This window comes from Cottoperca gobio, chromosome 9, assembly GCF_900634415.1.
Source record: "Cottoperca gobio chromosome 9, fCotGob3.1, whole genome shotgun sequence".
In the NCBI taxonomy this organism is placed as follows: domain Eukaryota; kingdom Metazoa; phylum Chordata; class Actinopteri; order Perciformes; family Bovichtidae; genus Cottoperca; species Cottoperca gobio.
Genome location: NC_041363.1, coordinates 8,028,471 through 8,054,203, shown reverse-complemented (window position 1 = coordinate 8,054,203; position 25,733 = coordinate 8,028,471). Strand labels below are relative to the sequence as shown.

The 25,733-nt window shown below is 40.4% G+C and overlaps 1 protein-coding gene across 1 annotated transcript in view; it reads right to left on the bottom strand.

Annotated features, from left to right (window-relative positions):
* Nucleotides 1–23,364, bottom strand: part of mctp1a (multiple C2 domains, transmembrane 1a) — a 123,505-nt gene extending 100,141 nt beyond the window's left edge. Inside the window, 2 exon segments of the mRNA XM_029439876.1 lie at nt 22,480–22,728; nt 22,730–23,364. Of these exon segments, the coding sequence (XP_029295736.1) occupies nt 22,480–22,728; nt 22,730–23,014 (534 nt within the window). The 5' untranslated portion in view covers nt 23,015–23,364.
* Between the last annotated feature and the right edge of the window lie 2,369 nt (nt 23,365–25,733).

The following is a 25,733-nucleotide window of genomic DNA, read 5'->3' as shown; positions in this document are numbered from 1 at the left end:
ATGAGTGGCCCAGCCCGTCGTATATTTTTCTGTATGTACTGTATAGTCATTTTATACCAAAGTGCTTTACATGCTGCTTCTCATTCACCAGCATACACATTGCTGATCCATCTGCTAGCCATCAGGGGAAATTGGGGTTCAGTGTCTTCAGACCACCAACCCTGCCACAAATAGCTGCCTAAAAAGAGATGTTCTCCTTCCATCTTCTTCATGTTACCTCAGTCATATTAACAAACATTCTTTTGGCACCTTTTTAAAACCTTCCTGCACATCCATAGTCCATGCACAAGTGTTGTGTGTTTGGACCTTTTCTCAGCACTGTGAGGCTGACTGGGCTTGACTGACATTTCCTTCACTCTCCTGTCTTTGATGCCGCTTATAAGGTGGGACAGCTTACACTGTTACAATACTTCATTCACTCCAAAGCAGCAGAATGGAAAGAACAAGAAAGATATTCCAACTACGGAGCATTCGTGCATTATTACAAGATGGTTACTTTGCCTGCTAGCAAATAACCTAAATTAAACATTTCTGCTGTGTTACTATTTGAGTTATACTGTAGTTCAATAACAAGTAAAACCGGATGCAAACAAACAAAGTATATGTCCTTTTAAATCAGTGCTTAGACGTGTGTCACACCAAACCTCAAACTCCGACACAGACAGCAGAGAACATCTAAAAAGATCTAGAGGCTGACGTGAACATAGTCAGAATTACAGGCAGCAGAATCGTAATAAAGCAATTTAGCTATAGTTCTGGTGGTTTGCAATTCCTTTACACACCATAACAGGCATGTGACTGAGGCTGAAGACCAAGTAAAACTGGAAAAAACAACAACAACAGAAGGGCTAAACGTTCCCTCTGAAAGAAAAATACTAGCCAACCAATGCTGTGGAAAACCAAACTTTCCTGCTGAGTTGGTACTTCCCCTTTAGGACATCATGAGGTAGTTCAAGTTTTTTCTCTTAGGTGGCCAATCAATGCTTAATAAACAATGAATTGTACAGTGTGTGGGAAGAGAAAATGGAAGTAAATTTGCTGTAATGAGACTATTTATTTATGCACTGTGGCACAACTGTGCAAAGGTTCCCTTTACAATAAAAAAAGAGAAGTGTTTTGGTAAGGTGAGTCGTTAGAAAATATGCAGCAGTGTAGATGACTGAAACCAATAGGAGAAACAAGAGGTTATTGAGATGGGATGGTAGATACAGAAAACATCTGACGGGCAAACATTTGTATGGCAGCGTAGGTTGTCACAATACTGAAAGAACCTCAGCGGCAAATATGATGAAAAGCAGCAGAAGAGACTAAAATTATACTGAAAAAGTGGGAAGTATAAAAAAAACAAGACCTGATAACACTAAGAAAAGGAATGAAATGCTGGGAGACTCACACAGCAGGGAGCATAAACATTTCTCGCTTTTTTCTCTTTGAATTTAAGAAGCAAAATGAAAGTTACTTAACACTGAATATCTTCCGTCTCGCGCAGGTCAAGTATATATAGCAATAAATTCACATGTGACCTCAAATGACCCTGGTCATGTCTAAGTTCCAGTGTGATCGATGAGATCAGTCCTACAGACTCTTCTTGTGGGATCACGAGATTCCAAGTGACTAAGAACTCTGGCGGTCATCCAGGATTCATCGAACCGTAGTTACATCCGTAACCTTTGTTTTATTTACTCCTTACTGACCGCCAGAGGCAGGGCTTAACACTGGATGACTTATAACAACAGAGTCACGAGGTATCCTGAGTACCCACCAGATAAAAGGTGGAGCAGAGGGACTCTGCAGAAGAACCACGCCTAATGAATGAGGGGTGGCGACATTCACCCTGTAGAACCTGGAGAATGTGCTCGGTGATGCCCATGTAGCCACGGCACATGTCCTCCAAGGGCACACCTCTCAGGTTTGCCCATGATGTGGAGACACTCCTGTTGGAGTGGCACTTTACTCTGGGCAGCAGAGAACGGTCATTCGCCCTGTATGCATAGGACATTACATCCACGATCCAGTGGGACAGGCGCTGCTTTGAGAGAGAGAACAGCTCATCCTAGGACCACCGTAACAGATGAGGAGTTGTTCGGACCGTTGTAAGCACGCGGTAGTCTTGATATAACTGCTACTTCAGTCTTAAGCGAGAGCACTCCGCCGACTGTAAACCAGAAAACGAGGCCAGGAAGCAGTATATGCAGTGAGAGGGGGGTGTGGTGGTGCAGTTGTGGGTTAGCGTGAGCGAGAGCACTCTACTAACTGTAATGAAAAAACAACAGTAACAGGAAAATAATGCACACAGTATAAATATCAGCTAACTCCTACTAGCGCCCCACCACGTTAGCCCTAACGAGGGTAAACTGTGAAAACACGACGCGAGCCAGCGCACAACACTACAGTGAGAGGGGGGCGGAACACTCTCTTTACTGACACAGAAAGCCGGCAATATCAGCCAACACCGAGCGGACACGCTCTAGTTAGCAAACCATCAATTAGCTTGGGCGAAAGCTTGCATGCATGAGACAGAAGATATTCAGTGTTAAGCACTGCCTCTGGTGGTCAGTAAGAATGAAATAGAACAGGGTGATTGCCAGGCCAGACAAGGGGCACGATAGGAAGGGAGGTGCCACTCTGCTTCCTAGCACCCACAGCTCTGCAGAGTCATGAAAAAAACTCTTGTAGAGGCACAGAGAGGGAGTGGAGTGTGTGCGTGTGTTCTTATATTACAATAGAGTCAGATCCCAGGACACGACAGCTGTCTCTTACATGCGTGTTGTCGTAGAAGGCTAGTACAATGTTGTGTCGGTCTTATGACTTCAGTTGCTCAGTTCAATCCAACACAACACAACACACCTCATCCTCACTGCCTGGGGCAGAAAAACAGATCAAACTGAAATCCTCCTAGAACGCTCAAGAAAAAAAAAAACAACCACAAAATGGTTTTTGATGCCTCAGTGCGTTTAGTAATAAACCCTATTTTCCTTAAGGTAAAGCAATTCTGAAAGGTTTAGAAATGACATAAGCAAGACCAGTAAGGCTCAATTGCCTGCATATACAGTTCAGTATGCATGCATGTGTAAGCACATTTATGTATATTTAGAGAACATGTGGCGATTGAAGCGGTCTATTCAGCTTCATGCTTGCTCAAACACATAAACCTCCTAGCACTGCCTTTAAGGTAACAAACAACAGTTTTTACACACACACACACACACACACACACACACACACACACACACACACACACACACACACACACACACACACACACACACACACACACACACACACACACACCCTTATGAAATGTGTTTCATTTCTACACACATGCTTGTGCATAGACACACATATATGACATAATAAACAAACACACCCATGCAATGCCACCATCTATGCCTGAACCTCCTGTGTCAGCATGTCTGCACCACCAAACCCTGGAGTGTGTACCATCTGTCTGCTCATTACTCACAGTACATACACATAAACACACACACACAAATATGGACAGCATAACATCAGTAAAACACACATGCATACAACATTTCAGCCTTAGACACTCCCTGACATGTCTGACAGTGGGGCTGACACAAGCTCTTCAAAGCCTCTGCAAGCCTCTCCCATCATTCTTCAACTACTGCGTAAATGGAAGAAACAGGAAGAGATACGGGCTTTATCGGTGCTGGAAGTAGCATGGTGGCCTCAATGAGCAGAGAGACATATGGACAGGGAGAGAAGTGGAAGAGATAGGCAAGGCAGACAAGCGCACACACACAAAGACTGATTTATTTATTTTTATACCCCATACCTCGGAGCAGGCTTGTGACATTTACTCAAGAATACAAATCAATAATAAATTAAACAAATGTAAAGCAGCCACCAGGAGTAGGTTCTCCATACAATTACAGCGATCAACTAATCTCTATCCCGGCAGGAAACCCAGGAGCTCACTATAAATGTCGCTTTGTACAGGTGGGCACTGGGCACACATATGATGCTTACCCTTTTTCTAAATTATTATTCCTCTCACTCCTCATCAATTCCCTTTCTCTTATTTTGTGTGTGTGTGTGTGTGTGTGTGTGTGTGTGTGTACAGTTAAATATTAGTGGACTGTAAATGCCTTGTTAAACAATGAGATTGATTACCAGCATCTTAGAAATTAAAGTATAAACTGATTATTCCGATAGGCATGCCCAATGAAACTTGTCTTGTCTCCCGATACCGATTCCAAAATCTCAACTACGGGTAATCTGCCAAAACTGAGGCCCCATCTGATACCCCTGTTTACCCCCCTCCCTCCAATTTGAGATCCGTTTACCCCACAGTATGTTAGGTGACGTGAAGCCAGGGGTTGTATGTGCTTTTCTATGTGTGTGAAATGATCATTGAAACTCATCTTAACAAATAGGATTAGGGTTTTAAATTTTATTTGTGAGATCTAAGATGTGTCCTTTATCTTCTCGCTAATTAGCTTATGACAGCTGTGATAGACTAAGCACAGCAGACAGGCCTTGAAAGCGATGTGAAAAATTGGCACTTGAACTAATTAGAGACAAGTGCCATCAATACTAATTCAGAGCATCATGGGGGAAAAAATAAACCCACAGTAGCCAAACAAAAATAAAAGTCCAAATCTGAAAGAAATAATTCCAATGAACATAGTAGAACAACGACAGAAGACAACGGTTCAAACTAAACCGAACAAAATGAAATCCAAATGAGAAATAAAAACAAATCAAGAGAAAGCACACCAGAAGTGATGAAATGCAAATAGAACAGAGAGATGAGAGGTTTAAGTCAGCGCAGAGAAAGGGATGCGGTGATGTTTAAATGACATAGTCTGGAGTTAAACGCTGACTGAGTAGCTCAAGTGAACGCCAACAGAAGAGGCACACACTGGGAGCCAAGCCCAGACATGGCTTACACCCTTCTGGGAGAATCACTGCTTCCTCTGGAGCTATGGCTGGATTAATTTCACTGCTCTCGTCTCCCATTTGTCTTCTTTGCGCTTTGAGTCAGTATCCTTAAACAGTTTCTGTTTCAGCCAGATTGCAAATTGGCATTCAGCATCTCAAAGACAAATGTGAAGACAAACTTAAAGTAAATGGTCATCCAAATCAGAGGACATGAGGACAAAAACTTTGACCTTTAGATTATTGGTTGAATTGAACTGCGCCAAATCGCCTCAACTAATTTGAGATTGTGTTACTGAATTATACATATATAGACAATACTGTGTGTTGTCTGCGCTGTACAAGTGCTATTTTAGTTGTTTTTGTATTAACTTTATTTATTTTAACTGTTGTTTTGCACATAGACTTAGATGACGCCGCTACTCCTACCCTACCCCTCCCTTTAACTTTCTTAATTTGTTAACTTCAATCCTGTTGTTACGCATACAGTATTATTTTGTGTATGTCACTGTAATTCGAGCAACAGGCAACAGAGGACCTCATTAAAACAAATCTAATTCTGACTTGCACATCAAAGAAGCAGCTGCCATGTGGTTTGAATGAGTCTGTAGCTTGAAAGACTTGTGGAAAATAACATTGACCACTTCACAATTTAATTTAGCACACGGACATTGACATGACGCACTGTATTGTGGCACAATTTTATTTTTTTAATCTAAAAATAGTTTAAGGCAAATTACCTTTTCAGTGTGAAACTGTTGCTGAACTCTGACTCACACATTATTCTCCCATGGTCACATGGTCAACATGTCATAGTTTCTCGACAAAAACTAAATTTTACAAGACTACATTGAACACATGCAGAAAATGTGATAATTTACCTTTGCCCAATATTATTTTTTTCTGAATAGAGCTTGAACACACCATAATGCAACTCTATGGAGCCTCCGTTTACCGGACAGCTAACGGTAACTAGCTCTCCTCCTGCAGATCTCAACACGGATTTATTGTTCACAATGTAGCGTTTACTGCGTCGCAAACACATTTTCTATCGTCCCCTGGATGACAGGAAGCCATTAGTTTCGAGCCCAGGCGGTACTATTGGGCACTACGGTACCTGCGGGACGATACAAAGAGGTTTTCTAAGTATACACTACACATTATCCACAAAAACAGAAATAAATGCTCAAACAGATGCTATGTACGTCACAATGACTGCGTGAAAAGTTTCAGAATAGGCTTTTCCTAGAACATCCCGGGATTCTTCCCCCACACAATGCGTCATCACAGCAGCCTACACTCCAGACCTGAGTGATTGTCGTAGCAAACCTTACAAGTTTACCCAGTGAATCATCCTCTTTCCTTACAACAAGACCTGAGCGATAGTAGCAAACCTTACAAGTTCAACCCAGTGATTCATCCTCTTTCATTACAACACCACCCACACGCACACTCATGCATACTGCCACATCGTTCTATTCTAGCCAATGAGAGCTCATTGGTGGCTTTAATTCACCCATATGAATTCTTCAATAATTATAGAAATCTCTGGTTCTACCAGAGTCTCATTGTGAAAACTGCCACAGGTTCCTAAAGTTTAATGATGTCTTTCTCATCTTACCCAAAACACATTTTACATTAGCTCTGCAGTGACATCACAAGGCAGGACGGTCCCTCTCAACTAATCGGTCAGTAGGGTTTTGGTCTGGCCACTTAATACTACCATACAGTACAACAGTAACACAATAATTAAAAGGCTGGGACTAATGTGTGTTAACGCTTACACCTTTAAAGTACAATATGGTCACAGAGTACGGTGTATGCATTCATTCTTGCAGCTGCAGCCCTGTAATCATGTTTTGTTTGTATTTAAATATAAAGAAATAACATAAGATGAAACTGATCTCTCTTAATGGGAACACTGGATTGTAATAATAATAATAATAATATTTCAGCATTCTCATGTACAGACTATGGATTTTATGGTCAAAACGTGGGCTGCTAGGAATGGTCCACTGTATAGTAAGCAAACATTTTACACAAAAAATTCCTACTTGAATTGATTCTGTACTCTGGAAATGCACTGGTGTGCAAAAGAGAATACACGAGTAAGAGCAGCAGGATATATTTTATGATTAAAGCAGCAAAAGGGACAGAAGGACAGGGATGAACAGATGGCTAATAAAAAGAAATATTCCCATTTTCCACACGATGACGGACACTTCAGACCCACTGTTCAGAAATAATTAAAAAGCTAAGTGAGTCTCAGTCTCTCGACAGTAAATCATCTCAGATTTCAAATGTCTAATGGTAATAATGTCTCGTCACTGCATGCTCTGATTCAGATCAACATTGATTTCATCCGTCTTCGTGTCTATCAGTCAAAGTCATTTTTATATAAATCTTCGTATCTGTTTTTAGTATTCCCAATAGAGAAATTGACATTTCTCTAAAAATAATTAAATGACATGCATCAGTTTACCTAGCAGATATAAATATAAAATAATAAACTGAGTGAAAGAGTGATAATGCTGTTAAGTAGCTTCATAATAAATCACAGTTAGAGTGATGTGGTAATAAACTCACCACTGGTTCTGTGGAGTTCATGGATAAACGAGTGTGAACAGTCCGATGTCCCTCACAGCAACAGAATACAGTCAGGGGACAGAGAGTTAATGGGTAATACGTGTGTCCAAGAGTAATAAAAGTCAGCTGGTGTGTCAACAATGGGTAAGGGAATCCTCTGAGCCTGGCAGCTTCAGCAAGGTCACCAGAGAGGGTGTAGCACATTAATGTCACACCAAGGAATTAACACATTTGTGGATGAACGAGCATGCCAGCTGGTAAAAGAATAAGACTCTCCTGACACTTCTTAGTATATAATTAAAAGTCAGTAACCCTCCTCAACATCTCTGTTATATGACCTTGAGATGGAGAATGACGAAAAGTGACAAATGAGACGGAGAAGAGAGGCAAGCATACTAACAGAAGTAGAATAAAAGTGACAGGCGGCAAAGCATAAAATTAAATAAAGTGAAATGGAACGTAACACTATAACGTCACAAGCCTTTTCAAAGAGACCCCTGGGTCCTGTGGTCATAATCATGACTTAGAAATAGCAGCCACCTGTTGGAGGTGGAGACTCCAGTGCAATAGTGTCTGGCAAGAAGCAATCCTGACCTACACACCCTCTCAACCTATCACATAGAAACAGAAGACCTCATTATATCAAGATTACAAATAACCTAATAAAAATATTATATTATATATTATATAATAATATGTAGTAGTTCATATGGTGACTGTAAAGTATTTGTAGGCTTCACATTTTTATAAGAAACTAATGAAACTCAATATGTGTGTGGGACTAAACTAAACCAGTAAATTTAGGTTTTAATATTATTATTTTTTTAATGTGTTTTAAAAATAAAGTTTGAGGGTAAAGTAATAAAAACGGGGGGAGACATTGAACACTTGCATATTAAAAGGGGGGCATCATGATTGTGATTAAAAAACCCATGACATGAAACGATCAGGACAAACAACAGAATACTGCCCAACCCAACCTCATGGAGCATAACATAACATTACACAAGAAGAGAAAGGAAAACTACAGAATAAAACATCCACAGAATATTTGAAATACGTTTTGAAATAAATATTGTTATTGTACGTTTGTCTAGGAATACACTGGGACGTTGCGTAGCAACAACACAGTTCTGGAGAAGATGTTGCAAAGCTTCATGAATTTCAAATTATACAGAAGAAAAAGTCTAGTTGGTGCAGCTACATAAAGATACATTTCAACTTGTTAACTGAGGTAAGTCCATTTTGAATGATATTAATTAATGGAAACATTTCTGTAATGTTATTATTCAAAAGTTTAGTTAAGAAAAACAATCCAATTGTGTGAGCCCACATAGGAATTGAGAAAAGTAACTATCTTAGATGATGGCAACAGCGAGTCATCTGCAGCATAGCCATCACCTACTGGACAGTAGCTACCTCTTTACACAAAGGAGTAACGCTAGGCTATCTGTAAAGCTTTATTTGGTAAAAATAAATGGCTGTTTAACGTTTTCTTCAAAGGTATTTTTTAAAAATACACTGTTGTAGTTTCTAACAAATCAGAAATGTAATCATTAAATGCACAGCTACTATTAATGCTGATTTTCTTTTTGCTGATTTGGTCCATTAACTAAGACATAATACCCACCTTTGTGTTAGGTGGTGTTTGCCCTAGTATCGTCCATTACAATGGAATACACTTGGGAGGGTATTATCCCACTTATACAATGACCACTTGCAAACAAAATGTTAATCAAATAAAGAATATTTGTGGTGCATTTGTACTACAAATGTTGATCTCACTTTACTTTACTATTACTTCACTACTACTATTTAAAAGTTGTTGTATTTATATGGCGCTAACAGCTCTTTTGTTGTTCAGTTATACTCTGGTTACCAAAAGCTAATCCCAACATCCTAGCAAATCACTTTTTTTTTTGCACACAGAAATCGGGCCGAGAAGATATCGTGATGATAAGATCTGGTGGAAAGAATTATCCAAGTTGCTCTCCCTTCAGGTACAAGTCATTTTGTTTTCCTAATAGGATTTTCTTTAATACAAATCATTTATATACACAATATAAGAAAATGCTTCTGGAACATATATGAATAACGCAAAGATGCAATGTGTTATTACTAAGAGGTTCATCAGTACATTGCTTTTCCCAATTTAATGACTTGTCTTAATGACTGGTCAGGAGGAGACAACAGGCAGCAAAAGACAGGAGGTTCTGCATCTTATGGATCAACAGGATGATGAATAAAAAGGTGGAGAAGCTAATCTCTGCGCTGAGTATAGAACTCATTCTATTGAGTCATGGCCTGAGAGAGGAGATGGCGGCTGAGCTTCAGGAGCTGAGAGAGCAGAGAGAGCAGAGAGAGCTGAAAGAGCTGAGAGAGCTGAGAGAGCTGAGAGAGCTGAGAGAGGAGATGGCGGCTGAGTTTCAGGAGCTGATAGAGCAGAGAGAGCTGAAAGAGCTGAGAGAGCTGAGAGAGCAGAGAGAGCAGAGAGAGCAGAGAGAGCAGAGAGAGCCGAGTGAGCAGAGAGAGCAGAGAGAGCAGAGAGAGCCGAGTGAGCAGAGAGAGCAGAGAGAGCAGAGAGAGCAGAGAGAGCAGAGAGAGCTGGTGGCAGAAGAAGCAGGAGAGAAAACTGAAGAGGATGAAAACCATGAAGTGAATTCCCTGGACCTGGAAACATTCTACTTTCATCTTTCTGAAACATCCTATGATATCAGTACATACCGTCAGTACAGCATGACCGAGGAACTTGGATGGGAGGAGGAAAAGCTGAAAGTGAATGGAACAAAAGAGGAGGAGGCTTTGCTGAAGGAGAGACAATGGAAGGAATGGATGGACAAACAGGAAATGAGAGGAAACCATAACAAAACAAAGCCAGATGAGCAACAGAATACTGAAAAACCGGGAGGAGCGGCACCTCCTGTATCACGGAAACAATGGAAGCGAAACTCAAAAGAAGTGCACACAGTGACAAAAATTAAGAAATATTTCTGTGGCCTTTTAAATCCTCATACATCTTACAAATGGAAGAGATTAGAAGATGAGGACTGATGGTCAAAACATTTGAATGTATCAGTTTGGAATTCAGTAAATAAAACATTGTGCATTACGAGTAGAATTTCCAGCTTTAATATCTGCTCTCTCAGCTCCTGAAGCTCTCTCTCTCTCTCTCTCTCTCTCTCTCTCTCTCTCTCTCTCTCTCTCTCTCTCTCTCTCTCTCTCTCTCTCTCTCTCTCTCTCTCTCTCTCTCTCTCTCTCTCTCTATCTCTCTCTCTCTCTCTCTCTCTCTCTCTCTCTCTCTCTCTCCTCTCTCCCCAATGTGTTGGTGCTGCAGTGTATATCAGATTGATTTATGAGTTGGTCAGTGGCGGAAAATGATAGTGGAGCTTTTTGGTAACCTAGGCACCGTCCCAGATGACCTGCTATCTTCACTCCACTCCTACCTTAAAAACACTTAATACTCTAAGGTTTTATGTTCTTCAAAAACTGAGAGATATAGTCAATAGTTCAAAGGGGAGAACAGTTATGTTGCTAAAAATGTTTCCACGCCTACATAAGCTTTCATCAGGGCAATAAAATATTAAAACGCATCCATCAGAAAGCATCTTAGCTTCAACGAAACTTCAGAAAATGTCCATCTGAAGGTTAAAGTTACAATCTAAGAGTCATGACAAAGGTTTCAGACTTTCAGGTCTGATCATTGTAAAACCCTTAGTTGAAAGGAAACACAGCAGTGAAGCTTCCTACCTTCTGTAGTACTCAGGATACAGTCCAAGATATGGGGTTAGGCCTGGCACCACACTGAGACTGGACTTGGTGTTAATAAGAACACTCACTAAAATCCTACGCAACCCACAATCCTACACACAAATACAATACGCATACCGTTTGTTTGCACGGCATTGGGGACTTAAAACCCAGAATATTCTCCTTTCATTGTGCACATCATCTTTCTCACATCTCTCTCCACAATGAAACTCATAAATTACAAAGAGTAATATTTGAATGAACATGAGAGATAAGGAAGGTCCCTCCTGTTTTTCTTTCCTGCCCATCTATAAAAAGTAACCGCTCTTTGGAGAAAAAAGATGATAATGATAATATGAGAAGCTCGTCTAGTTTATTAGTCCAACATCAAAATAACACTACCTCACCTAAGTTGAGAGACTATGATTTATGCATAAATGATGTACAATAACAATAAAGCTATTGCACAAGGGCCTTTTAATTTAGAAAGAGTGCAGAGTTTGCAGAAAGTGGCCTTGGTTTGATATTAATGGAAGTGAAGCATCACATCCATCCAGCCAGCAGCCTCTTTAATCATTTTATACCAGTTCCCTCTCTTCTCTCCAGAGATCCACATCAGCACCAGTAGGTGGCACTAAATACCTTCCAAACTCCAGACAAATTAAGCAGCATATCATAACACTAGTAAAGAGCAGTTCACTGTGCAGAGTTGATCATCAGCCGGTCTCCAGTCTGCATGCTTTTTGAATAAAAGCACAGAAATACTGGAATATTGTCTCTGCTCTGGATAACACTTTGCTGATGTGATGATCATGTGCCACAATTAGGTTGCTCTCACACAGTCAGAGCTCTGAATAAAACCATACCCCGGAAAGATGACAGCTTCACAGCGATGCACACTGAAACAACATGTTTTAACAGATGGGCTTTCAGGGACTAAATGACTCTAAAAGACCACACCACCACCACCACCACCACCACACACACACTTTCTCTCTAGAATTTGTAATCACACTAACAAAAAATGCTATGTTAAAACCACAGCGATGTAAGAAATGTATAAAAGATATGTGACTATCTGTATCATACTGATCTCTCACACTAAATCATACGCTATCAATCAGTTAAAAGCATCACTGAACATGTGCTTTGTGAAAAACTGTACAGAACAGCACGCTCTCAGTGTCTGCCACCACTGTTATTTTCATTACATCAGACATGCAGGGAACAAAACAGGCCTTCATGTGAAAGATTCTCTATAAATCTGCTCAGCAGTTATGGAGTTCATCCTTCCACACCAATGTATCAGGGTTAGGAAGCAGTCTAATGCAGTCAATGTCTGCAGGCTGTCCGTCAGCTCCATGCTGAAATGGCAAGCGCACAAATTAATAATCTAATCTAATCTAATAGTCTTGAGTTAGCCTGAATCTCTTATCACCTTTGTAAGAAAGATGTATTTGCTATATTGTCTCATCTGTTGTGCATGATCTGTAAGTTCCATGTCAGTAGAAAACAGAAACAAAAATACTTTTAATTGACGTTTCTTCGAGTGGAATTGCAATATTTAGTTACATTAATAATCAGAGTATTCATATTCATATCCAGTCAAATTGTTTATATGCACAGGTAAAAACAAGTTTCCCTGTACAATTAAATTATTCCTTTGAATGCCGTATACAAGGAACCACGTGGTATAAAGAAAGAAATACAAGAAAATAAATAAAGAACTTTATGTACAATATAATTCAAGTAGACCTCGTCCCTCAGCTATAGCCCAGCCTCTAACCCTGAGTTGGAGAGACATTTATGTTTGCCTTGAGCAAACTGAACCTCACTGTGGAATTAGACAGTCTTCTAGTCTGTTAGGTGGTGAAATTAAGGATGTCTCACGGTCAATCGACTTGAGAACACTAAACCAGAGACACAGACACACATGCACAAAAGGGCAAAGCTATCCAGAAGCCAAAAAGGTACGAGTGGACACACAAACATTAAATCACCCCATTCCTTGATTTAACCTCTCAAAGATTACATCAAAAAGAAAGAAAGAGGAAGATTAGAGAGAAATTCTGTTCTTTTGCTCTCATCCATTAAAAAAAACGTTTTAGTATTAGTCCTTCTAACACCAATAAGTAAATTCATGTAGAAAGAAAACTCCTAGAAAACTAAAAACAGTACAGCTATATCTTGAGGTGCCCATTTGTATTGGAACATTTCTAGTGGGCAGTTTTTCACAGCAAGTGCTACTGCAGTGACAATTGGCAAGCATGAAAGTTCTACTCTAACAGTCTTAGAGCTGTTCAGGTCCACTTTCTTCTGTAACTACAGAAATCACTGAATACTGGGCTTTATGTTAAAGAAAGCTCATGGACAACAAGGGAGGTGGGAGTAAATAAATGACTCAGCCTTTGCAAATGTTTCCCCAACTCACACTACCCCAGTATCAACAACCCTCGTTCAGCCTCTCTCCGTTGCTCTCTCTGGATCAATATAGTGGCCATTCAACTAATTGCAATAATTTGCTAGGAAAGCCCACAGACACATAATGATGTTCTTTCAAGTTTAAAAGGCTCAGTTCTACTTAACTTGTCAAAATAGACGTTTGTAATCTGCTAACAGGAGCACAAGAATTCTGTGAAATTAAATATTGAAGACTTTATTTGTTTATCAGCAACAATCAGTATAAGACACTGCCCTTGTCTCATTTCATTTTTGTGTGGCCTCATTAAGCAAGGCACCTTTTAGTTTCAGTGTATCTATGTTCATGTGATATCTGCTCATTTTTAACAGCAGATCTGACTAAATTGTTGCAGGAATCAGAGAAGAGGTGATATTAGACCTCACAGCACTTATTGTATTCAGCGTGGAGAAATCTATACTCCAGAGAGGACATTGCTATAAATCAGCGTTGAGCGATAAATCCATTTTATCAATTCATTAAAATGTATGGTTAAGGAAGATCGATTTTCACTTCAACCTTGGTAATTACGCTAAGGAACCACAAAAGCTTCCCTTGAGCTCCCGTACTAATGGTAAACGCAGGTTTATGAGATTTTATTTTCAGGCCATATCGCCCAGCCCCACCAGTACAGAGCTGCGGTCCACTGTCAGATGTTTTGTTTTGTAACGTTTTGAGTTCGGTAGATGTGGCTGATGTGAAACTCAAATGAGGTATCAATGTGTCAATAAGTAAATCAGCTCATTTAAACATCTTGAGTGGGTTTTGGGTCGCATTCAAATGTAACAAAATGGATATTTATAATAAAAAAAAAGGTGCAACCTGCATTGCACATGAAACACAACAAACCCATCATTAACTAGAATAATAGACAGCATGCTGTCCACTTCCTAATATGCAGTACATCCAATGTACAGCCATGCTCCTATATTGATCGTAATGTGCTGCAGGAATACTTATGACTCAGAGATTATTAGGACAGCTTCCTCCATGCTACAGGGAAGCTCATTTGCAAATATTCAATATCCACTCACCACTGAGGAAGTGCGGTCTACATTGAGTTGCAAATGATCTATGTTTAATTAGCATGAGAAGTAGGAAATACACCCCGCAGCCTTTGGCCACCATGTGTTGTTTTGTCCGGAAAGAATGGCCACAGCCCACCTGTGCCATATTATTGTAGTCAGTCTGTCTCCGTCTGCCTGGGTTTTACCCTCGCTTTCATCCCGTGCATTCGACCCACTTATAAAATATGTCATGGCTCAGTTGCTAGGTTGTTAAATGTAATGAGTATTAGGGTGGGAGTTTAGTGAGAAGATACAATAAGTAGCAGACACAGAACCTTTGTTTTGGCTCTTAAACAAGTAAATTACATTATCTGTTAACGTATCCTTTCACTCAAATAATACAAACTATCGGTTTCTTGAGGATCAACAAATATCACATAGCAGGCTTTTATTGAATGTCAACTGTAATTTGACCACCGTCCCCACACACACACACACACACACACACACACACACACACACACACACAACTTTGTTCTGACTAGACTCAGTGAGGATTAATCTATGTGGGAGGGCAGCATTAAGAGTTAGAAAGCTAATTCCCTAGCTCCATCCATTGATTTAAAGGCGGATCCATCTCTACCTGCTCTCTCATTACTCTGACTGACAATCTGGTCTGCCACCGCTTTTGGACTTTGTTATATATATATATATATATATATATATATATATATGTGCATGCTTGATCATTGCATGATGCTATATTAAGCATAAAGAGGAGCAGAGAGTTGGATTTATCCATCAGTGTGGAGAGCATTACCAGAGCCACAGCATCCTCTTTTTCTCTCTCTGTGTAATGCTTCCATTCATAAAGGCGTGTCGGCACTCCCCCAGTCATTTAGCAGTCTACACTGTCATGCTTAACCTTGTTTACAATAACACTCAGGGGCTCAGACTAGCGAGTGTGTGGGTGTGCACGTCTGTTTATGTGTGTATGAGACTGTAGAGGGACTGGCTGAGAAAGCAGAGAACAACGCTGGAGGGTAACACAATGTCACAGTGTAGAGTCCCCATCTTGCACATCTTTCACAGACTGTTTCCTCTAACAGGCTGGGATATATTTTGGATTTTTCCTCTGAAAGCTCTTGTAAAAGAGTGTCATTATGAGGGATGCTCAGACTAGGATCAGTGAGATAGATCAGGGAGATCAGGGAGAAAGAGACAACGCAGGTAGGGTTATGACTCAGAGACATACCGAGGAGTGATGGAAGGAAGGAAAAGGGGACTAGAAGAGTTTTGGATCACTGAGGGCAATGACTTTCCAAAACACATTGTGACCTTACTGCATGAATAATTCAGAATGATTGACGGGCAGAAAGGAATTTAATGATAATAGGGTAAAAGGTTGCTTTTGATCAAGTGACAGTTAATCAGGCTGTTGAATGTAGTGCTGAAAGGCTTAGCTGACCGTTAGTTAACAGTTAACTAACGGTCAGCTAACGGATTACTAAGTTAAATTAGTTAACTGTGAAGAACAGTGTGAGGATCTGCAGCTTTTCTGTATTTTATGATTATAAACTGATTGCCTGTGTTGTTTTTAATGTTGTTCAGACAAAACAAGCATTTGGAAAACAACAATTAAGCGTATAATAAAATAATAAGCATGTTCTACAGGAAAGTATATTGTAAGATTTGTACATTGTGTATGTTATCAGAATTGTATAAGATAATAGTTTAATAAACTAAGTTGGAGCAGCACCCCAGCTGAATTGAAATGCTCCCCAAGTTGTTTTAGTCTCTGGTGGTGTTTTTTTAACAGCTTGTTCATTTTGAATCAAGAATTACTCAAATTCTTCCAGTAATTTGAACAGATGATAAAAAGAAAATATGGAAAGAATCTGAAAAGACATCTAAATTTCCAGAGGCACAAAAACATATTAAATGACAACTGGAAGAAAAGGCTATGTTATAAAATGTTCAATATTTTTCCCACACTGCTGTGAGGCCACCAGTTCATAGCATGTCTAACAGATAGATAATACTCTCTCATATTCATACTTATGGGCACATACAATGTTTTGATGCACCCAAGTTGCACATGCTTCAAATGCTGACAGCTCTTGTGTACAGAGACAAAGCTGGAGCAAAGAGATTCAGCACTGAGCCACCACACCATCACCTTAAATTTAAATTAAATCTACATTTGCTGCTCACAATTGCACTTGTCTACAGGTAAAACCACTCGAACACTCTCTCAGGTCGTTCAGATTTTATTGGCAGTGAACCAGGGAACTTGGATGTGTGGGAGGCAGATAACAGGCACTACAAGACAAAGTGAGAGCAAGAAGCCATCAACATCCCCAAATGGTGTCAGTCATACTTTCGCCAATGTAAAAATGTTTCTGCTTCGAGGGCAGCATCAATCATGTGCTTGACAGTGCATACGTGTTACAACGATGGTCTACTGTGCTGTAATGAATCCTAATTTGAGCTTGCCATCAAAACACTTCCAGAAGAAGGCCACGGGCTGTTTCCAAGTGACCATGATGCTGTTCTGAAAAACACAACAACAGCCACAAGCGAGACACTTATTCCTACAGGACAGCCAACCATTGCTCATTTCAGGTCACATGTCACTGCATTAACCAAAAGAGGACAATACCAAAATTGTCCCAAAGTTACAGCATCTTATATGCAACATGTACTGAGATCTGTAAGCTGTATTTCATGGGTCTGGTATCTTTATTTTACCTTTCACTAAAAGTAAACTGTTTAATCGATTGGCCCAAATGCCTGGCCTTGCCAGCAGAAATCTTACAATGCGATTATGCCTATAATTGATTTTAGTCAGCAAACATCCATGAAACCAGAAGGAGATATAGAAGCTATATCAATCAGCAAGGAGTGGTTTATAAATATTTCTTAACACAACAATCTTTTTAAATGGAGGCATTGAAGATACACAAATCATGTTTTTCAAATGACTAGATACATGCCTGATTACTAACCTAATAATTCTTCAGATGCAGTGTTTAAAAACTTGACTCAGTGTGTTAAAGGATGAAGCACTTATCAAGGCCATGTTCTTCTAAAAAGAAGTGTATTAGATCCAAACATTACCATGCACCCTGTCTGTGAGACAATTCCATGAATGAAATACCCACAAAACATCTATTACATCTGATATATTTAGCATTAGGCTGTGAGTGTATAGTCTCTGTGACACAAAAACCTACTTCCCTGGTTTGTAAGTGTTAAATATTTTAAAGCGCTCCATATGAGCCGAGTAGCTGAGACTGAGAACTGGAGACAAGCTGAACCTCAGTAACAGCAGAGATATGTTTCCCTCAAATAGTCTGTTTGTTTAGCTGAAATGTTGATCTTTCAAAGAGATGTGAAACTATGCTAGGGCTCCATGTAGTGCATACTAATAACTAATTGCATATTTATAGGAAAAGTAGGCTACTAGAGCTAAAAAATAAAAATAGAAGTCATGATTACTTTTCTGTGATTACATGGAGAGAACTAAACTGGTTGGAAATGATAGAGAAAGGTGACCAGAGCTGTAGTATACCATGGACAGCGACACTTCCAAGTGACAAACCATAGCGAATCAGGCCGACATTATTGTACCGTTAAGAGCACAACAAGTGCGAATCGTAGAAAACAATGCCAAAGCTTCACTCACCATAAAATAATGGTTTTGTTGGATCTTGTTGGGCCTCTTTCAAATGGCAGATGCGCTAACTCGACCTTCCCTGTGTGAAGTATGGCCCCTCGGTATTTGGTGATGAACAGAAGTCGGACCATGTTTGAATAGAGTACATGCTGGGGTACCTGAATGCCACGCAGAAAGTTTACAAAAATAATGGCGGCGGGGGGGGGGTGACTTTCTAACCTGTGTCTGTCCTCATAACCTATCAAGCACTATCAAATTGGTTTCATATTTGTATAACGGACTGGGTAACGCCGTTAACGAATTTGGTTCGGTTTGATATCCGTAACCGGTTGGGACAGGTGTTAGCAGCGGGAGCAGCCAGTGGGGAAAGAAGGGGGGTCGTTCACGGTATCGTGATGCTACCAGTTAGCCGCTAACGTGTAGATAAACTTTGTCCACCTCTAAACTCCGCTGATTTCCCTCGCTTTGTACACCCGAGTATTTCAGATGTTGGTATATCTGGTCTCTGTAGCCTACTGTTGGTTTAGGCATGTCACGAGCATAGACTGTTTAAAATAGGTCACGAGACGTAGCTGTTAGCTAATTAGTCTAATTCAGAATTCAGGTGCGTAGTTTGTTTGCCCTACAGTTGCCTTACTTTCTGTCAGAACAATAATGTGGAAAACATTTCTGTGCAAAATCATTCATCCTTTAGACACTATATTAACGTTTTATTATTTTTCATTTATTGTTTATCAAAAACAAACATTGATGTATTTTATTTTATTTTGTATTTCTTTATTTATGGGTGATTTTGTTCTAAAGATAGTGAATGGTCTTACAATTGCCTTGCTGCAATCCACTTAAATTTGGTAAACTATCTTTTAATTTTATTTTGGATCTTTCTACCTATGTTAAGATTCAAGGTCTGCACTGTACAGCAAATAGTACATTGACTGATTCAGGTTGAAACGGAGGATGGCTGCTTTACAGGCTGATAAAGTAACAATGTTGAACTCATTTGAGATGAAATAGCCGAAAGAAAAACAGCCAGAAGGAATCCTAATCTAGGCTACTTTTTTGTTTGTTTTTTGTTGTCGCAAGAAATAATCTACTATCTAAAAAAAGCTGCCCCCAGTCAGTACTATTTTAGAGTAATGTTGTACTTGGCACTGGGCGTCTAACAGATCAAGTGGGTAATGATAGAAGGGCAACGCTGCCTGAGACTGGACAGAAGAAGGACAGAAGAGTTTGGAATCCAAAAGGTTTAGCTCAACTGACACAAGCGCTGGAGACAATCTGATACATCAATATGATGTACTGTATACATTGAGTAAAGGTATCAGAGATGAGAGCAGACTTGCATTAGGTGATAAAGACACTTTGATTTAGTGTAAAGACACCATCCATCCATCGTCTACCACTTATCCGGGGTCGGGTCTCGGGGGCAGCAGCTCCAGTAAGGAACCCCAAACTTCCCTTCTCCGGGCCACATCCGCCAGCTCCAACTGGGGGATCCCGAGGCGTTCCCAGGCCAGTGAGGAGATATAATCTCTCCACCGAGTCCTGGGTCTTCCCCGGGGTCTCTTCCCAGCTGGAAGACACGTATATGAAAAACATATTGAAACTTCTGCAGATCCAATAAAACCTATTAGCCTAAAAATGAAAGAAGAGACTAAGAAGGGATAGTTCCCCTGACATTTAGAGAGACAGAATGAGGAAGAACATGATAAATACATTACCATTCTAACTGCTATCAAAGCACACTAACATGAGATATCAGAACACAATACTTATCTATTGCTTCATTATTCATAAATCATTGAGACTAGTGTAATATGGAGTGTGCAAAGGTGACAGCAGTAAAATGACTCTAATATTTTCTATTTCAGCAGGTGCTCATATTTTACTGTACCCATCATACACCCACACACACACACACACACACACACACACACACACACACACACACACACATTAATATATGCAGTGCATTGCAATCAAAAGTTCAATGTGCTTGTTTTTGTTTTTTCTCCAATGAGTCAATATTGAAATAACTTTCAGAACTTTGACATTAATCCCTTCCATCATTAACTTTCCAAATCAAACTGAGAAAAAAGGTATTTGCTTGTCATGTTCCATATATTCTTATTTAATTAATTAAATCATGGCTTGGAGCTTAGTGCTTGCACTTTAGTGATGAAAAGTTATATACACTCACTTAATGCTGGATTTGTGGATGAATGTAAAAGTGTGTGATTTTGAGTTATAATCCTTGTAGGGTTAGGAAAGTGTTTAGGCAGCACATAAATGCTCTGTCAATAATAATGCAATTAATTAGCATGCACAAAAATGTACATGCATCAACCATAGACTTCTTTTTAGCTAGATTACCGGCCTGTGTTGTGATGTTGGGTGTTTATTTCACTGACTTCTTTTTCATATAATATTTAATTTCCCCCCAGGTATTAAAAAAGCATGTCTAATCTCATCTGTTCTAATCTCCTCTCTCTTCACTTCTTCCCCTCTCATCTTAATCTTCTTTTATCACACATAACATCATCATCTCTCATCTTAGCTCAGTTGACCTCATCACATATAACCCTGTCTGATCTGTATTCATCACCTTTATTTCCTCTCGTCACCCATCATCTTGTGCCGTCTTTTCTTCTTTCTCTAACCTCATTACATAATACACTAAGACCATACTGTATGTCTTACATCTGTGATTGCACATGCTTTTAGTCAAGCTGACAAAAAATGACAATCATTAACTGTACTGAAACTTGCGAAGATGATGCTGTCACTTAGTGTTTACCACTGCTCTCCTCATATGTGGAAAATCCAACAAATGAACAACAGAAGCTTGGATAAACATGGCAACAACAGGAGCTAGCCTAACTAGTAGCTCACACTGGATGCTAAGACTTAATTTGGCAAAGTGAGATCCCTGTGTATAATGTAACTGACTTGGTAAGTGCTGTGATGAAGATGCAAGATCAGTTTCAATGAAGTCATGTTAGTTGCTCTCTTTTACCTCTTCAGCTGAGTGCATTGCACTTCTCATAGAGATGTAATGGATAAGAGATCTATGTCCATAACTTCAGTGGGGAGAAGTGTTCATATGCTAAATTACTTTTAGACAGCGATCTGGATGATGCTCAGAAAAGTAGGCCTGGAACACTTCAGGAGTGGTGTGATGAAAAGCTTTTGCAATGACTGCTGCCACTGAAACAGTATGCACTTATGGGCACACATATCTTCAATATTATTTCTATCGACAGTACTGTTAAATATCAGAACAGCCGATCCGAAATTACATGTAGGAATAGAGAATTGGACTAGCAGCAGGGGATTTCTTAATTATTACTCTCATTAGACGTTTTCCATATAATTTGACTTAAAATGTCACATACTCTCAGACCTTTGGCGCTGTCTGTCATTGTGTGTAGGCTTCACAACTAGCCTGCTCGAGCTGACATATCCCTGTGTTACTGTTTCTTCTAGGGCAGCCTGACTCAGCATGATGAGCTATGTGGGAATATACCTGCATCAATCTCCAACACTGGTGTTCAGCGTGACTGATAACCATTTCCAAACTGGCCACTTTTCATGAAAAGGAAACGCATGATGAACCGTTGAGCTTGCATGGGCCTGTTGCAACCCCTGTCTACTGGCAAGGACACTGTGACAGATGGACTGTGAAGCTAGGGCACAATCCCTATAGAGGGGGGAAATGATGTGAGCAGGCAAAAGGAGGCTGACATCAGAGCATGTAGCCTGTTTAGAAATCCTATCAGGGAGTCTATAATTGAAATAACCCGATACACAGCCAGAATAAGTGCATGGGGTGACTGTGATAATGACACAATAGCAAACCAAGCATGATCACATAGGCATACACTGGCGTTGGCTGTAGTCATATGGTCCTTACATGCAGAGTAAAAAAAGCAATGGACTGGCAAATTGATTAGTGCATCACATGATAGATCCTGTCTCTTTCATTTAATTTCCAGAGCAATGCCGGGCTCCTTGTGGATATTGTTTTTGTAAATAGCCTTCCTTGATATGAACAGATAATCTAGATTTTTTTTTTTACCACATGCTTCTATACTCACAGAATCGCTTGCGTTTTTACGCAGCTGATCCTCCTCTCCCACCACCGCGGCCGGGTCCACCACCAGTTTCTCGAAGCACGCCGAGCCGAGAGAGGAGCTTTTCTGCTGGTACGTGATCAGCTGGGATATGGGGAGTTTAGGGCTTCCGTGCGCCGTCAACTCGGGTTTGCTCCCAGTGGCTCCAGAAGCTGCGCCAAGGGGGTGTAGATGCTGCCCCTCGCTGCTGGTGCCGGGGACCGCGTCGCCTCCATGGGACTTCACAGTCTCCTTCTAAAGACGCCGGCGGAGTGCAGCACAGATTCGGCTGAGACGACGAAAACACCCGGTCCAACTGTTTCTTTTTCCTCTTAAACATCCATAACCCCGATTCCTTTTTGCTGCCCTCTGCGCCCCCGGAACTCCGACGCTCCGATCCCAGTTTAGGACTGAGCCAAGGCTTGGTTTTCTCCTGGAAATTCTTCCACATCCTCCGTTGGTAGGACAGAGACTCTTGTCCTTTGGCGGTGCTTTCATCCTTGGGTGATTTCTGCTCCATGGTGCCTGTGCAGCAGCCAGCCAGCCTGAGCAGACTCTGAATTGTGGAAGGATGTTACAGTTGGGCTGCAACCACTCGGGAGCACTTCCACTGATGATCAGGTTTAGAGCGCCAAGAAGGAGACGCACAATGTGATGATGGAGGGGGTGTACGAACCTTGTAAAATGCCTATGCATGCAGCACCGTAAATTTGATGTCACACACAGTGCAGCACGCTTGTTAGACGGCAGGTAATAGCCTCATCCTTCGAAGATCTATCTCAGCTCAGTTGTGAAGTTGTGCAGTGACTTCTTCAAGAATACCTAAAAATACTTGGTGATGCTCCGTTTGGTTGTTGGCGGTCTTTGCGTCCCTGCTGTAAACTGTGCGTTACAAGGGTTTTTGTCAAACTTTCCCATTAATTGTTCTATTCAAATGAAGGACGAAGGCTGCACCGCGCCTCCCTCTGGCCAACCATGTCACTGGATAATCTGTATGCTTGTGATTGCATAACACAACCCCACAATGCCTCGTGGAGATGTTTATAATTCAACTGTGGATCCTCTGTCACCCCCATCCGAGTGTATCTCTTTGTAGATTGTGCCTGGTGAGTTTCAGCCTCTAGATTCACTCTTTAAAAAGCAGTGACCTTGGTAAATCCTGAGTTTACAGTGAGTCAACCTTCGAGGTTTTAAAGACATGTTCTCTTTTGTATCGCGTGGATGTTCTTGCGCTGTGAATGTTATCACCCACATGCAGCAGTGAGCATGCAACCCTGAACAGCCTTTTCTCATTTTAGATGCTGTACTGCTGCCGTGCAATAACTCATTACGTCTTCCCCTCTGGCCATTGTTTCAGTGCTGGCCTGTTCTGTCCCCCTGGTTAACACTGTGTCCACTATCACGTAAACAAACACACAGAGACACTAATTACAATAATGTAAGCTCAGTAGCACACATGTACACACAGAGTGACCTTTTATCTGCAAACAGGGCTGATGAAAATGTACTTCTTAGGGGAATGTAATAACTGGATGTTGCACGTCAGCCAACTGCACAGAGAGGAAGAGAGTCCTATACCTTGTATGTTGCTTGTATGGACATTTATTCACGTGGGACACACTGATAGGACCTTGGTATCACTTGTAGGAGTGATGATGAAGGTGTGAGTGGTGCTGATAACGCCTTCATTTGCGAGCACTTAGCCATGACCATCTAATAATTAGAAAATGATAATCAGCCTTCAATATTGTGTGATGATGAATATTGACCTCTATAGAATGTCTTTGAGTAAATGGGATGTTTATCAAACATTGGATGATAATACAATAAAGAGTTGTGTTGTAGCTTGGGATCATTCCTCCTTCCTACAAAATAATACACTTAAATTACAACCAAGGAGGGCACTGGCAGCAACACAGTGGACTGGCCTGAGGCCCTCTCTCATTTAAGTAGATGGAGATGTGAGCAAGTGAGCCAAACAATTCCTTTCAGCTATCAGCTGGATAACTGATGAGTCTGCAGTAAGAAGGCCTTCCCTCTTATTAATCCTGGTCCTGTAGATAAGAGAACAAAGTGTGTGCGGCTGTGCACACACTGGAAGGGCTGCTACACACACATACACACACACACACACACACACACACACACACACACACACACACACACACACACACACCTACAAACAGAAACAGATAATTAAAAACTCAATCTTGTCTACTCACTGCAATTGCTTGTAAATGAATGGCACTACAAGAACAACTTCAGTCACGCTGTATGAGAATGTAGGTCAGGCCTTGGTTAAATGAAACATGATAAGGCCATTTTACTGTCATGCCTATAATAATTCATTCAGTCAGAGAAAAGCTCAATGTTGAATAGGTTATATTGTGTGCAATGAAACAGCAGACGGAAGGGATAAATTGCTGATTTAGCCAATATTCCTTTATATTACTGCCCATGTCCAGTTCAAATACTCACATATTCTTTTTTACAGCCTCAGCCACAGCCATTGGAGCTGCCTGGTATGACATCTTGGTTCAGACAAATTAGTAATTTAAAGCTTAATGCTTTACTCAAACACCTTGAGAATAGTGTTTTTATTATGGCTGCGATCGGGATAGAATAAATACTGTGGGCAAAAAGGTTTGGTCTGTTATTGACTTGAATTTAGTTCGAAATATTAACACAAAGCTCAGTTTGAAATTGAATGAAATGCTACGATGCTATAATTTACTACATTAAATAATGTAATGCGGCTGCATTAGAGGGACCACCCCAGGAGGGCTAGATTGTTGTATTCCATAGACACATTTAATAGATCCTTAATTACTTAAAACATTAAACCATTAATGATTATAGTGTTTACTTGTATAATGATAAGTCTAACTCTAGTGAAAGGGGCTGCCAAATACAGTAAGACACCAAATGAAACCGATAAGTTCTAACATTTGGGTTTTGCAGCTTATTATGAATCAGAGAACAGTGATACTACTGAAATGAGGAACTGACTGTCACCATTACCAAAGTTTTTTTAGATTCCGATATCTATAAAGTAATCAACCATCCAGGTCTTATAATATTCAGAGGAACAAACTGAAAGGAAGATGGACTCATTGTGGATTTAGTCAGCTACATTTCTTAAGAGTTTAAGTAAAAGTGATGCTCGTACTCATTGTTCTTGTTGGCTGAGTTAGAGATGGAGTCAGCGATTCTAATCCAATACACTTTTTGTCAAATTC